Here is a 16,782-nt window from a genome sequence, read left to right as displayed (position 1 = left end):
AAAACACCAAAACATGAGAATCACACTTTTTTTTTTTTTTAAAAAAAAAGACACTTAATAAGTGTTTTTCCAGCATGTGATGCTAATTGACACAGAAAATCTGTTTGTACAGTACTAGTTTAGGCACAATACAAAACTATAGTTTAGTAATACAAGAACAAGTCTTCTCTTCTGGCAGTCTTGCATACTCTCCCCACCCCCACTTCCTTAGCATGACCACAGGAAAGTTTGGAAGCTTGTGCTTCAGTTTTTGATTTAACTGAAATTTGCTAGGGCTACCCAAAACCCAAAAAACTGTGCTTAGCTTAACTACGAAGCTAGTTTGCTTCCACTAACCATAGCCAAGATTAACCATTGTCCAGAGATTCAGACAACACGTTAAACCGAGATTACTCTAAACTGGAAACTGAAGTATTTTATTGCCTCCTCATGGTCACACAGCAAGTCTGAATACAGCCACAGATCACTGTTATATAATATGAAAAGGTAAAATATGTTTCAGGAACGTTCAGAAAAATAGTACGCTGTGGTGTATTGGGGGGGGAGGGGTGCGGCTTCTAAACATACCTTTAATTGCAAAAGAAACTTTAAAAAATAGCAACACTCCCAGACTGTGAAGTCTTTGTAAGTCATGGATGAGAAGGGAAATATACACAGGGGACACATCATTTTAGGCAAATGCAGCTTAAATATTCAGAACATCTAATAATTCTGCTGTTGATTAATAAGAATTGCTATATGACAACATGCTGCAGTATACCTCATTTCCTAGCTGAAGTGCTTCTATAGTATCCACCTGTGGGATACTAAAATGTAAGGAGCTCAAGCAAGGCATTACATATACACACAACACACACTTTTCATTTTTCTTTCCTGACACTAAATATTCTGTGGCTACTGTGTATGGTCAATCCTGGAAAGAGGCTGGAAGGTTCCCATAAGTTTTTTTTTTTTAAAAAAATAGCTCTTGTATGTCTGCAAATTTTGGGGTTCCTCCAAGCCTGCTAACACTTCCCTCTTATTTCTCGGTGGCTCAGCTTTGCCTGTCACCAGCAGCAATCACCACCAGTTTGCTGTTAGGAGGAGGGATAGCAATTAAAATAATATTGGTCAAAGATGGCTTTTGTTACATTGCTCTCAAAAGTTTCCAGTCTTAGACCTCAAGCCACTATTGAATTGAGAATATTTTTGAACATTTTATTTATTTCTTTAATTCTAAAATGGTAAGGTAAAAGGTAAAGGACCCCTGACAGTTAAGTCCTGTCCAATTTGACTATGGGGTGCTGCGCTCATCTCCACTTTCAGGTTGAGAGATACGACCTTTGTCGGCAGACAGCTTTTCCAGGTCATGTGACCAGCATGACTAAACTGCTTCTGGCGCACAGAACACCATAACGAGTGCCAGAGTGCATGGAAACGCCGTTTACCTTGCCAGCACAATGGTACATGTTTATCTACTTGTGCTGGTATGCTTTCGAACTGCTAGGTTGGCAGGAGCTGGGCCAAAGCAACGGGAGCTCACCCCGCCACACAAATTAGAACTGCCAACCTAATGACGGGCGAGCCAAGAGGCTCAGTGGTTTAGACAGCATGTCTCAATGCTAAAATACTGCAGACTTAAAGATAATAGATAGCAATGTGATTATACAAAAAAAAAAACAAAAAAACACACCATCCTTATCCCACCACTTAATTTTTCTTTCTCCTAAATAATCACTACGTTAAGCTGACGACATAAATTCAGAGGTAACATACTGTCAGCTTTAGCCTTCCATAACGAGTGATCCACTTTTCAACCTGGTCTTTTAATATCTGTAAATTCAGCCTCTGTGATTCTAGCTACCAATCAGGAGAAAGCCCTCAAAGAATTCTACCACTCCTAGCTTCTTTATAAATATGAGGTCGTTTAGGTTTTCCTCAGGCAGATCTTCTTTGCGAAGCTAAACCACACTCCAAACACCAGAAATACGATTTTCTAAAAGGAAAATTGTGCTTAACACTTAGGGTGCTTACTACTCCCATGGTTCTTTTGTATTCCCTCTCAATATGCAAATGTGGCCTTCCTGAGGATGGACTGCAGGCAGTAATAGCACTTCTAGAAGTAGGTGGCTGTCACACAAACTGTTTGTTGCTTATAAGTGGATTGCTGCAAATACTGCAAAATATAGTAGCCATGGTTCAAAGAAGGATTTTTTTTCTTCTTATGCTGTGGTATATTTTTCCACATGCAAAGTACATTAATATATTCAACTTCGATAGGACTGCTGCTGAACAGTAGAGAAAACTGAAATAAAGCAAAGTTTCACTTTCTCAAGGACTTGCCTTGCTTTCAGTATCTGATCAATCTTTTTGTTTATTCAATAAAAAGGGGATTTATTATGAATTGGTTGAAATTCTAAGTTACTCAGAATCTAGATCAAGCAAATCATTTTTGACTTTTTTTTAAAAAAGTGCAACAAAACAGCATGTTTCTAAATACCTTGATGTATTCACTCCAGTGCTGCAAGAGGAGCTGTTGTCCGGTTTTCACACGGCTGAAAAGCTGGCACATCTGGGTAAGATCTGCTATTCTGTTTTCATCAAGCAAATTATCAAGTCCTTAAAACAAGAATCATTAACACGTTAAATAAGGTGGTATTGTTAGAAAATGGAACAGAACTTTCTGTGAGTTTAAAGCAACAGCAACTAGACATTATGGTGGTTGCAAACAATGCAACTTTCCCTCCCTGTAAAGAATATATGATTGATAACTGCTTTATATACAAACTGAGTTTCTGTCTCTCATATACATAGATTTTTAAGATACTATATCGAAATGGATTGGCTGTGGAATTCTAATGGGCTAGATTTGCAACAGCTTGTCCTAACAAAACTATCAGCCTGCTGAATTTAAAATATTTCAGAGGAGCTGTTGGATTTTAGTTCATGGAAAAATACAGGCCTGTTATTGCTACAGCACCAAGAAAGAGCTCTGTCAGTTATAGAGGTCTGCGATTAAATACACAGTTTTCAGAGAACTATCCGTGACCCAACATTCCTGGCAATTCCTTCACATACAATGTTAGCCAGTTTTATGAACAATTTTATGAAAAATTTATATATATCCCTTAACTTTTATTGCTCTGAAAAGGGTTTGCTTACATTATTTGTTGCCAGTTGCGTGTGGGAATGTGTATTGGCCATCATATTTTAAGAATACTTGTTTGTTCCAATGGCTTTTCCCAGGCCAAAGAGGCAGCTGTACAATCTGTTTTCAGTTTCCCATAAAATGTGAGCAGATTATGCAGCTTAAAAAAAAAAGCTAATTAGAAAAAAGTACCTTTTTGCAAAACAGCTGATAAGTGCTCTCCTAAAAGCTGCCTCTCCACACAAGCAATGAGTGGCTTCCTGTTTAAGGCAAGAAAAAGAATCTATGAATACCTGTACAATTTAGGATGAAGAGCCTTCAAAAGGTGTGCAAGTGTATACTCTTGGTTGCACATACAAATGTAGGTAGAATACAAATCTTAGGTTCACCAACTCTATGTTTAACTACATACACAGAGGGACAGTATAGCAGAACGATAGTATTCAGTTAACAACCCAGCCATTCTTGATGTAGAATCATCAACGTGATCTTTACACTAATCAAAAGGAAAAACTTAAATATGAGAAAGAAGGCACTTACTGTTATGTATTAATCCTAAATGTATATAGAGCTTAGCAGGAGAACTATAAAGTTCTGTAGGTGGTGTTATACTGTCTACTTAAAGCACCCATGAAAAGTGTGTAGAGAATCTAGATTAACTGTCCAGCAGGTTGAAGGACAGCAAGTGGACTTACACCTGCCACATCAAGGGCTTACACCTGAATTATGCTGTGGAGTTCTCTTTTCACCTGTGTACTTTTTCTTGAATACCTGCAGATTTGCCTTGTCTGTGGGCGGCCCCATTTTGCTGCCCTACTAGTAATAATGGCGCTCTGCTTCACCATGAGAGGGAACCATCTGAGAACTCCAATATGCTATAGAACGTTAGTGTATCCCAGGTATATTCTTGGCTCCCTACAGGAGTACTCTAGCCTACTATTATTTATGAAGAGGAAAAGTTTCAGGATAGCAAGGATTTATTTTTCCTTGTTCCATGTTCCCGAAACCTTCCTTTACTGTGTTAAAGGGCTCAGGTTCAGGATACCAGGCTCAAACCTGAACACATTATTGTTGTAAAGTAATAGAAGAGTTTCTAAATCGAAAACGAGGGTGTGGGTGTGTGTCCTTTTTTTCTTTCCTCCTTCCAGAAAACTGCCCATGCAGTGCAGAGAGGAGAGAGTGCACATCAGTTGTAATCCCTACCTCAGGCTTCCAAAAGATTTTAGGAGTTCAAGCAGGTCAATCCCCTACCAAATAACACCTTCAACATTTCATAGGCTCTAGAAGCCGCTGAGCAAAGATGGCAGCTGTGTTTTCTTTTTTCCGTGAAATTTACAAACGAGTATACTTCTGCATAACTCTCAAGTATGCAGAAACCAGTACCTTATTTGTAGTTGGCCCTATTTCACTGCCAAACTGAGAGTAATCAGAACAGCAAATTAAGTATGAAAAGAAATGATGATATACAACGCTTCAGTAATGAGCATTCATTAATAAAGATCTTGGGGAAAGTCGAAAAGGATACACAAACGTAAGAAGAGTCCTTCTGCATCAGAGCAAAAGCCCATCTAGTCTAGCATCCAGTTCTCACATTGGGCAATCAGATGTCTGTGGGAAGCCCACAAGCCCATCTTCCTTGCCAAAGACACTCATCTTCCATGACAGCGGAGGTGTAGCCACCCTGGTTCTCTCAAATCTGCCATTGCCAGATGTTCCCAAAGGCCTTATCTATTAACCTCTCCGCTTGTCTAGAGCAGCCACCTTGGCTGCCCTCTAGGGAACAAACTTGTCCCATGGGTGCCAGGAATGCATTGATTGCACCATGCACACAAACACAATTCCTGCCAACAGGTATATAGTTCTACATGTGACATTTGGTACAATATAGTGGATAAGTCAAATCTCTACTGGCTTTCTACCTGCATACTTGTTACTGTTGTTTATTGAGTAATTTACTATGGAGCTTCAGATTTCTGGAGTTGAAAAGTGGTGCGGGAATAGCCTGACAACACAGTAAGGCCAGGGCAAACAGTCTTCTAACTTGCTTGCTACCTTAATGCTTTTCCACTGGTTCTGACGGCTCCCCATATTCGGCTGCATTATATTTATTCCCCTGACTAGCTCCCCGGAACTGGTGCTGCAGCCAAATTGTTCACAGTCCTCATTTGAAGAACACAAGGAGGTGTAATTCAGACTTGCATTGCAAAAAGCAAAATGTTATCTTGCAGCTGCAGTAAGCCAAAGCTCCTCTTGCAACTTTTAGAACAAAAACAGGTGATAAATAGGAACACACAGAGCTGCCTTACACTGTCAGACATAGGTCCATCTAACTTAGTATTGTCTACAATGACTGGCAGCAGTTGCCCAAGATTTTAGACAAGGTTCTCTCTCCCTTCCTGGAGATGCCATGCATGGAAGCAGACACTACCACTAAGCTACAGCTCTTCCCCTATCTGTAACTACAATTACAGATGTTATCATTAAAGTTAATTATTAATGAACAGATAATCTAAATTGAGTGTTATGTAATAGGTAGAATTCTAAAACTCCAAACATTGTTAAGCTTACCCAAATACTTTTTGCTTCTACAGTGGTACCTCGGGTTAAGTACTTAATTCGTTCCGGAGGTCCATTCTTAACCTGAAACTGTTCTTAACCTGAAACACCACTTTAGCTAATGGGCCCCTCCTGCCGCTGGAGCACAATTTCTGTTCTCATCCTGAAGCAAAATTTTTAACCCGAGGTACTATTTCTGGGTTAGTGGAGTCTGTAACCTGAAGCGTATGTAACCTGAGGTACCACTGTATTTCAAGAGCATAATTTTAAGAACATAATTTAAATATAATTTATAAAAGGTGGCACCACTACCCCTTTAGATATAAAGAGTGTTGTACAGTTTTCTATAGAACCAACTTTAAAAACAAACAAACCTTGTATTAAAGAAAAAAGTAAGAGGTACTCACTGTGTGCTGTGGTCTAAATATGTCACTACTCTATCTGCTTCTTCTTCTAAACGTTTGTTAACATGGTGAAGGTATTCTGGGACCTATCAATTTTTTTAAAAAAGAAGATATTTGGAAGGGAATTTTGTTCTACAAAAGGACAAGCAGAGTGTTAAAGCTACTAAATAGTAAAACAGCATGACCATATGCTCGTCTGATCTTACCTCATGTAATCATATAGATAACTATATGCATTGATGGCTCTGCTCATTTATTTGTGGTAATTCTGTTATCCCACCCCACCTTTCGTTCACAACAGGCAGGCAGCAATAACAAGAGAAAGTAAAACTGCTATTCATTGTGATTCCAGTCCTTTTTCTATGAACCAAAAGCAATTATTGCAACAAGGAGTCTCAAAATACACAAATGGCAGTTTTAATCTAACCTGCCAGATACTCACCCCACCCCCCAAAAGAGAGAACTGAGGAGATATTAATATTTTTACAGCAGTAGGAACAATCCAGAAATGCACACACTGCTTTCAGTCCAGACACATCTGCAGGGTTGAATTCTCAGAAAAATAGCTCTGCAAGTTTGCAGCAGAAGCAGGCTGTGGACAGCACGGCTGACCTTGACCTGGCATCCATGATGTCAACAAGAAGCCTCTCTCTGGAGAGGTTTTTGCCTTCTGCCATGCTATCTCAGTACTCACATTCATAATTACTTCAGCTTCTTTTACGAGAGGTACAAAATACTGCATGTTTTATAAATTTTGTACACAACTTCAGAATCACATTTATAAATATTTGTAAATAAATAAATATTTAGAAATCTCTCTCTATATATACTGAGGTGAGATTTTCTTTGTGTGGGAAACATCTAAGTTCTCAAACACAGTCACATGGAAGCCAGATTATTGGCTCTTTATATAATTTTAATGCTATTTTACTGCTTTCCTTTGGCTGTAATCCCTCAAATATACAAAAATCCCATGTTTATATATACAGCATATATTTAACAACGAAACTATTTCAAAAGGTAATTGCTATGCATTATTGTGACTTTTTTGTTCATATGCATAGTTATTGAACAATTCTGCCAAACACAACTCCCACTCAACCATTTGAACTCATATTGGGAACAATTCCTACTACATTTTGTTTAACTTCATACCTCTCTTTCTTGCATTAATCTTTGGCCTTCTGCAGTATATAAACGATTTGTATCTTCCAAAAACCTTTGTTCAAATGCATCTTTGTAAACCTATTTAAGAGACACATTAATGTAGTTTATCAGATTAGTGCTTAAATTGTATAGCAATTTGTCAATAAAAGATAAAACGTAGCTTCTATGCAGTTTTCTTCTAAATGCAAGCTGTTTTATTCATTTATTTAGATTACCCGCCATTTACAATAAGATCCCAAGACAGGTTACAACAATAAAATATAGTTACAAAACAAATAAATTAGGTACAGCCATAAAACAAGTGAAGTGTAAAAAACAATTCCACATCTTAAATGTTTATATTGTTTTTACAAGAAAAATAGTTCCAATACAGATGCAGACTAATTTTATCCATTCTTCAAACAACCCTGTGGCATAGGAAATATTCCTACTTACAATTAGGGAACTAATAGTGAAGGAATATCACTTGAACTAGTTTTACAAAATTATTGGGCTCACACATTTCCTTTTTTCATTCTCCTTCAATATGGGCACAAAGAGAAAATCAAAAGCTTTCACTTCCTCTTTCTACTAATTGAGGTTTGCTGCTACATTCTAATCTGGAACTGTGGTTAATTTTAACTATGGTTTAAGAAAACAGTTTGAGATCAGAAAGCATAGTCTACACTATTTGAAGTTGGTTTGTTCCACTAAACTTTAGGTAAACTAACCAGAGTTTCTCCAGGTTTGGACATAACATGCCTTATTCACAAATCACACCAAGATATGACTTAGGGTGACACGTATAAGGAAGAACAAGCCACAACGACTCTCAGCCTCGCACGCTCCCCCCTTACCTCTCCCAAGTGAAGGAGCTACTGGTATGATGTGCTGTCCAAACCCCGAACCATGGGTAACGTTATGCTTAGTTTAAAGAAAGCTTCAATATGTGCGCAACCGTGCACATGTGCATTGAGCCAAATCTGGAAGTGATCCGAAAAGTCACAAAAAGGGGCAGAATGGGGTGCCTTGGAATGTAACCTCCGTATAAATGGGAGGTTGCCTGTGTTCAAAAAGACTTTCATTCCTACCTCAAAACACTGCCTTAGTGATAATAATAATAATAATTTATTATTTGTATCCTGCCCATCTGACTTTGCTGCCCCAGCCACTCTGGGTGACTTCCAGCATATACAAAAACATGGTAAAACATTAAACCTTAAAAAAGCTTCCCTAGGCTGCCTTCAGATGTTTCCTAAATGCTGTATAATTACTCATCTCCTTAATATCTTATGGGCAGGCATTCCACAGGGTGGGCGCCACTACCGAGAAGGCCCTCTGCCTGATTCCCCTGTAACTTCACTTCTTGCAGCGAGGGAACCAGCAGAAGATCCTTGGAGGAGGACCTCAGTATCTGGGCTGAATGATGGGGGTGGAAATGCTCCTTCAAGTATACAGGGCCAAGGCTGTTTAGGGCTTTAAAGGTCAGCACCAACACACTGAATTGTGCTCCGAAATGTACTGGGAACCCATGTAGGTCTTTGAGGACTGCTGTTATATGGTCTCAGCGGCTGCTCCCAGTCACCAGTCCAGCCGCTGCATAATGAGATGATAGGAATGCCCACTATGAAGCAAGTTGCTCCTTAATTGAGCAGGTCATGTGATATGGTATGTCTTTTCATATCAGCACCATTACAAATACCATGCCAAGTTGGAAATTTCAGCTCTTTTCTGTGAGCTTTTGCTGAGAGTTTGGGGTGGGAGGAGGAAAGTGTCATTGAAAGTCTACTCAATATTGATCCAGTGTAGATTCCAATGTATAGTTAGCAGAGTAACAACTTAAACGCCTTGCAGGATTCCCAAAAAATAGAGCAGAGGCATTTCATTCAGCAGAGCTTTACTACTATTGAAGGCAAATGAGCATAATGGTCACAAATCCAGTACATTCAGGATTGGCACTGTCTAGAAGAAATCCAGTTACAGGAGACTTAACTCAAACTTACAATAAGTCTAAAAGTTAACACTAAGCGTACTATGTACAGAACACCACACCAGAAGGAAAAGATATTGAAAGAGAAAGTGTGAAACCCAGGCTCCATCTGGCCTATTATTATAGTCAGCATGACCTTGACAGAAAGAGATAATAGAACCAGTTTAAACCAGCTGCAATCGGCTTCCCTGAAGGAATAACCCAAACAACATGAACCTTCTGCTTGTTTCTTTCACACAGATAAGCTTCCAGCACCCTCTTGAATTAAGTAGAATAGGAAAGATCTCTACACATCAGATCAATACGTTCTGCACTAAGAAATGCAAACTGACAGGAAGGCCTCAACTTTCTACACATTCCCATCCAGAAAAGCAGAACAAAAAGGAGTCTGTTTACCTGCCTGTAGCATTGTACATATTTGGCTTTTATACTTACTTGCAAATCAGACAGCATACTTAACAGACTTCGTAACAAGCTTCTATCTACAGCTTCACCATTCCGTTCTCGTTCAATCAACAGCAGGATTCCATCAATCGTTTTTGTTTGAACTAATTTATCATTAATAATATGGCTTCTGAAAAGTTCTAATCCCATATCCCTGTAAAATTATAACAGGTTAATTACAATTTGATTTTATATAACATTACATGTTCTCATAGACCTAAAATAATATTATGTTTCTATTCCACAGTGTGAAGGCTCCGAGTTTGCTCCCTAGTATAATTTCAACTATAGATGCTTGCATGGCTTGAGAAGTAGTTACCACTGTAATGACCATTCCTTTTGCTGAAATTTAGATCGGCAGGAATGCATTACTTGCAGTTTTAGGATTATGAAACCAGAAGGGGCATAACAGAAGCCCTGTCTACATAGCTATTAAAGTTCTAAGAGAATTTTAAGGGTGCAGGCTATCAGTTAAATGGGAGCAGAAATCACCTGCTAAAATTCTTATTTTTGCAGAGACAGTAGTATATGCTTGTGGAACCTAGGACCCTCCGGATGTTGTTGGACTGCAATTCTAATCATTCCTGAACATTGCCCATGCTGACTGGAGCTGGTGGGATTAGGAGTTCAACAACATCTGAAGGGCCACAAGTTCCTGTGTAAAGGTACAAGGACTCCTTTACAAGCAATTTTACATTTTACTAGCAATTTTACAGCCCATATATCCACATTACACACTGCAGGTGCATAATGGCCAACACTGTAATAACAGATCCACACACTGCCAACATACATACTACTTAAATACAGTACCTACCATATAGAAGGTAGCATTGAATTCTGAAGAACATAAGTACGATCCAAAAACAAAAAAATGCTTCTAATCATGATCTGCAAAAAAACAACCCATAAAGATAGAATTAATCTTCTTTGCTTATGCATTACCTCTACCATATATGTGACATTTCCTGATTTCCTATCCTCATCAATACCTCGGGTTATTATACATTCAGAATATATCTTGAAGTTTCATCAAGGAAGAGAATCTACAAGCCAAGAAAGAATTTATACAGTGTATGATCGCCAACAAATAAGAATTTTAAAGAGTTTCCTTAAACGTATATATGTTTCCTAGAGTTGTAATAATTTGGAGTGAAAAGCAGAAAAATAGGGCCAGCATATACTTAATATTGCTTATCTTAGCCAATATCAGTAGTTCAGAAGCAGCTGTGATTGCATAGTCAATTCCCAATAACCTCTTAATCTTAATCAACATTAATGTGTTACTAATCCAAAATTAATAATCTTAGCTTGATATTTTATGAGCACGACTGCTAAAGAAGTTTAACATAAAACATATCAAATATGGGGTGGCATTAATCCATAGGGCCAAATGACCATTAAATATGAAAATGTATATATAATCAAACAGTATATAAATTTTGTTAAATGAATATTGCTAGCTAATATAAAGCCAATATATATATAAGATAATCCAAAACAGTATTAATTGGTGATGACACCGTCATTCTAATTTTCCTAATTAATTTTTCTTTTCCCAGCCAAAAGTTTTCTTAGGAGAGTTAGCAAAAAAGCTTGTGATTTATCTGTGCCAGCTGTACTAAGTTCTGTTTTTTTAAAGAGCCAACCTCTGGTCCAGGAAACTTGATAAGTGACTTAAAACATAATGGAGCATCAAGCTTGAACCCACTCACTTCCTGCTGTTTTGTCAAAACGTTATTGCTTGGGTGAAAAAGGCAACTTTATGTAATTCAAATACTTAAGGGGATTTCACACATTCCCCATAGTCAAATAGCTAGTTCCTAATGAGCTGCACCAATGTGCAATTAAATTTGAAGCCAGCAAGCTTCAAATGTGTTATGCAACTTCATATTTGTGAAACTAGGTAGCAGCTCAAGCACTCTTTGCTTTGGCAAAAGCAAAAGCAAAAAAGCAGGGATGCAGCTAGGAAACGAAGTTGAAGTGAACTTCAAAGTCTTTCAAACTCTCACAACACAAAAAGAGAGAAACCAAAGTAATGACCAGTTTTGCAAAGAACACCAAACTCTGTTTGTCCATATAATCATGCTACAAACTGTTTTTCAAAAGCAGATGCTTAATTTCATAGGGACTTGGTAATAAATTGTTTTTGTAGTAACAGAATTAAGAGCTAACCAATAGCTTTTCAAGCAGTCAAAAGATTAAAGCTACAAAGATCAAAGTTTATATATCCAAAGGAATATAATTGGCTTCAGCTTTCTCATTCAGTTTTTGTAAAACTTCTTCAAATCATAAATACATATATCATTTAGTTAATTTAACAAAGAATCTAAGAGTTGAGCCAAGCAAATACAAATTTTCCTTAATTTTATTAATGGGGTCAAACAACAATCATCTCTCAGTCTATCCTACCTCATAGGACTGTTGTGAGGCTAAAAATGAGAATCATATACATCAGCGATGGGAAACCTGTAAACTTCCAGATGTTATTGGAATACAAATCCTATCATCCCTGAGACCCCAGACCATCCTGGCTGGAATGGATGGGACTTTTAGTCCAAATATACCAGGTTCCCCATTCCTGATGTAGATCATTTTGAACTGCTTGAAGAAATGTGGGATATACAACTTTTTTTAAAAAAGAAACAGAAATATGCATTATGAACTACATATAACTTACCATTTGTCTGCAGTGATCTTGCCAGCATCTGTTTATTTTCTTTAAAAACAGGAGACTGTCAAGAGAATCTGTGCTAGAAAGGTTAAGGGAAACTATCTATTTTTTTAGTCAATATATCAGTGGTTACTCTAGATTGGGATTCTAGCCTGAATTTGGAGCTATCATTTCTGAAAGAAATTAATGCTTCAGATTAGAAGAATTTCTAGACTTTTACAGTGACAACCACATCAAGTCTTCAAGAATCTGGAGTCTCCCTGCAAGCATCCAAGAGGGGAAATATATGATTCTTAGTATAGTTGAACGAAGGAAATTATTGCACTGATGATTAATCATACCCCAAATCTTCAAGAACTGTCAGCAATAGATTCTCCACTCTAGAACACAATCTCAGCCAAGCGAGACCTAAGCAAGACTCTGGGGAAATTAAGAATGCAAGTGGCCTTGTTAACTTCAATATCACTGTGAAAAGATGCCAACATGCTACAAACCTAAACCATAAACAAGACTTTACTTTTCAGATTCCAAGTACATTCTTTGTGAAGCATTATTACTTTGGTGAGACTACAATGTATACTTCATGAACACTAAAACTATTAATAACTGTTTGGCTGCGTTTTTTGTATATAAAAAGGATATTCTCTAAACTGCAGTATTTGGGCTTTCACGTGGTCTTCACAGACTTGTCTTAGCTGTTTATACAGCATAGGTGATGCTTTATAAGAACAGACATTTTCAACAGCCTGGGATATGAGGACAGAGAAAGAAAGAGTTCAACATCATCAATGTATCCACCACCACCTCCTTCCCCTCCCTCAGGTTTCAGATCCTTTTTATTTTTAAGGAGGGATAGAATACTTCTGGAAGAGATATCCCAGGGAGAGAAAACAGGTCTCCCCGTCCTCTTCTAGGTAAACCTATTTTGTCTTACTTAACTATATTCTTGAAACAGTTCACTTATGGGAAGATTTCTGGGCAACTGCTTCACCAGACAGAATACTAGCAGTTTATTCAAGCACTGAAAATAATATGGAGAAAATGCTCCAAAATAGACAGTTCAAAAGAAAATTAATCCAAGAAGACCCAAATGAGAATACTGGGTGCAATGGGGGAAATGGAGTGTCCTGGGAGAAGGCATGGCTGTCTGACTAGCTGGACTCAACAATGCCTTCCACAATGCATTCTTTTCTTGCAGGCTCCCCTTGTATATTTATAAAATCTATAATAACACACCACTCCTGACATTTTAGTAAGATTCATTTTTTAGCTTCTTGCCATAGGTCCAACACTGCAGGCAGATCCCCCGACTGTCCCATTTTTACTGGGACATCCCAGATGACAGAAGCCAATACCGGCTTCTGTTTTGATCCTAGAATGTTCCGTTTTTTGGTCTGGTGCTCTGGTTCAAGCACTGGACCAATAGACGCTCACTCTGGTGATTGTCAGCAGCGTCACACCAAAGCGCCTTCACATCCAGCACTGTGGCATGACTCTCCTGATCGCCAGAACACTGGGTGAGAGTGGCGCGAGGGGGCAGTGAGAGTGATGAGAGCAGGGGGTGAGGGATGGAATTTAACGTTCTGAATTTAGTTAGGAAAAAGTTGGGGCGTTGATGCAGGGTAAAGGATAAAATACCTGAATGCACCCCATGCACACAGAAATCTAGGCAGGGAGAAATCTAGGCATCAGGGCATTAGAAATGTCCAAGAACAGGTTTTCCACATGATGTATTCTTTGTTAGACAGACAGAAACTCTCCCAAATCGCTACTTCTAAAATATCCATTTTATTCATACAAGTGTTTTAAAAAACCTCGAAACTCTTACTTGGTAGAGCTCTTCAAGATTATATTTAATAGATGTACTGCTTTGAATTGCTCTGACTGCTTCATGAAGCTTCTGCCATGTGTCCTGAGTGTAGTTATCAGGCAAAGTGGGTCTCTCTGCGTTAAACAGACAAAGAAAAAGGGGTGAGGAATAGTATATTCTTTCACAACTTTATAATTTTGAGTGTGGTTTCTTAATCGATAAATAAAGCATTTTCTATTTTTATTTGGAGGTTACGACCTTTTGTACCAGGCAACATGAAGAAAGTGCTTTTTTAAAAGGAAATAACAGTGTGATAAAAGATCTAACACCTTTTAAACTTTATATGAAACACCATTCCATACAAACACGCACTGAAAAATACAAAAATCCACCAAATCAGCAGTCATTCAACTACTACGTCAAATGTGCAGAAAAGGGTACCCTTATATACTCATGATCTGCATTTAGAGTATTCTGTGCATCACTCTCTCACACAAAGACTTCAGTCCTACGTATGCTTGGAAGTTAGTCCTACTGAACTGAAAGGGATTTACTCTCAACTAAACATGCATAGGATTAGGCTGCATATGTAGTACAAGGAACAGGTGTAATTTGTACTTTATCCCATTTCCTGTCACTTGATTGACGGTGATTAGTGCTCCACTTCTACATGTTAATAGTCAGTACTTTATTAAAATTGGCTTCCTCATAACTAATTTGGACCAACATTTCATCATGCCCTTTTTTCCAGCCCTTTCATTTTTAGAGTCGTTTTTTCTTATGTAAAAAAGTTGAAGGTGAATTTGTGCATCTGTATCCATTTATCACAATCACCCAATTTTTCAGCTAATTTCAAAGTGTGATATGGAGTGGATTGTTTCTAACCTCGCACATGTTCTCTGCTGTTATTCTTTTAATACCTACAAAATTATGGATCTGTCTCTGGATGCAACTGCCAGTATCCAGCATTTTTTTTCTAAAGGTCAAAAATCCATATTATGAGGGAGCACACATTAACGAGGAACACCAAAATTATACTACTGGAACAAATGAAGGCTGCAATTCTGTGCAAACTTACTTGAGAGTGAATCCCACTGAACATATTAGGACTTGTTTCTGTGGAAACATGCATAGGGTTCCCCTGTACGTGTGATACCTGTTGCTGCACATATATTCTAAAATGAACTGTCATGTATGTATATGTCCATGAATTTGTTATGCAGCATTAAAGTGGGTAAGGGTGAGAAAGAAGGGTTAGGCTAACTAAGTTTAGGCAAGTAACATACCGGTAATGTTTTGTGAAAAAAATACAAAGCTCAGCTTCATAGGAGTGAAATCTCTCTTTTGGAGATGTTTAACTGGACACATGAGAGGTATAGATGCTTGAGAGTGTATACTTCAGATTGAAAGGATTAGTTGTTCCTTAGCATACTTTAACTTCCTCAACATTTCAGGTGATGTCTACAGATTCTAATTTGTTAATGATAAGAGTATGAAAGCAGTGGATAGCGGTTAGACACAATTAAACAACATGCAGTACACAGCAGCTTGCTGTCATTTGGTGGCCTGCAGACAATGCAGCAGGACACCAAGCAACAGATGAAGGAAATATGAGACTTAAAACTGCCTCTGTGATAACAGTAACAAAATCTAGTTTCACTCTTATAGAGAGGTCCCATGTGGACAGTAAAGTGAGGAAAGGGCAATGGATGTCACACGTCAACACAAGCCAAGGGGCCTGTGCTCCTGATTGGCTGCCAGTGACTGATCTGACCAGGCAAAGTGCCAAACACTCTTATACTCCTGCATGTCAAACAAGGAAAAGTTGCTTAGAGTCCTTGGTCTGCCTGACAAAGAGCCAGGCTTAAGATGACAGCAAGTACATCTGTATGGTAAATATCAAGTTTCCTGCATTCAGGCATGTTTACAAGCAAGCTTGTATGTATATGCAAGCAAACACACATACTCACACTCTTGTGTGCCTGAAGAGCTTTTTAAAATCAAGGAACACTTCTGGAATTCTGCTGACTCATATTAATAAGTCAACAGCATTACGATCAAAATATTCGAATCTTAAAGATACAGAGAAGTAAGACTGTTTTCACCAATCAGTTTTAAAATTGCTTGCTGTCTGTTAGGTCAAATGTCACTTTTAATGCCACATGTGAAAATGTTCTGAGCTACATTCACAAGATCACACCCTTTTACTCCACATAATTTTTTAGAGAGCCCCATCCCATCATCATAATTGCAGGTTCACCCATAAGAACATAGCAGGAGGCTTGGGGGAAAGAAATTAAGCTTCTGTCTTCAACCCCATCCTCAAGTGCAACTAGGGTTGCAAGCCTATGCATACTTACCTGGGAGGGAGTCCTATTGAAGTCAGTGGGGCTTACTTCTGTGTGTGTGTGTGTGTGTGTATAGGCTTGCACTGAAAGGCAGGTTTCAAGGATATTAAGAGATAACCCCTGGGGTATAGGGCGGTATATAAATTCAATAAACAACAACAACCCTATCCACATTTGTGATGTTGACCGCCTAATATCCCCAGGTGCAAAACAAGGCAGGTCAGTAACATTAAAACAAACAAACAAAACCCCCAAACCGACAGTGTAGGAGAAACCATTTTGT

At 38.3% G+C, this 16,782-nt stretch overlaps 1 protein-coding gene across 1 annotated transcript in view; it reads right to left on the bottom strand.

Moving 5' to 3' along the window:
• The window catches only part of CUL4A (cullin 4A), a 31,842-nt gene that overhangs the window by 13,957 nt on the left and 1,103 nt on the right, over positions 1-16,782 (bottom strand). Inside the window, exons 2-10 of the mRNA XM_083501181.1 lie at positions 14,170-14,285; positions 12,984-13,087; positions 12,348-12,417; positions 10,485-10,558; positions 9,659-9,821; positions 7,243-7,332; positions 6,091-6,173; positions 3,320-3,387; positions 2,480-2,598 (exon numbers count right to left, since the gene is read on the bottom strand). Coding sequence (XP_083357307.1) covers positions 2,480-2,598; positions 3,320-3,387; positions 6,091-6,173; positions 7,243-7,332; positions 9,659-9,821; positions 10,485-10,558; positions 12,348-12,417; positions 12,984-13,087; positions 14,170-14,285 — 887 coding nt within the window. The remainder of the gene's footprint in view (positions 1-2,479; positions 2,599-3,319; positions 3,388-6,090; positions 6,174-7,242; positions 7,333-9,658; positions 9,822-10,484; positions 10,559-12,347; positions 12,418-12,983; positions 13,088-14,169; positions 14,286-16,782) is intronic.

The sequence above is a fragment of the Podarcis liolepis genome (genome assembly GCF_965112155.1).
Source record: "Podarcis liolepis genome assembly, chromosome: 4".
Classification (NCBI taxonomy): domain Eukaryota; kingdom Metazoa; phylum Chordata; class Lepidosauria; order Squamata; family Lacertidae; genus Podarcis; species Podarcis liolepis.
The sequence above is the reverse complement of the archived record's forward strand: the minus strand, read 5'-3'. Positions and strand labels throughout refer to the sequence as shown.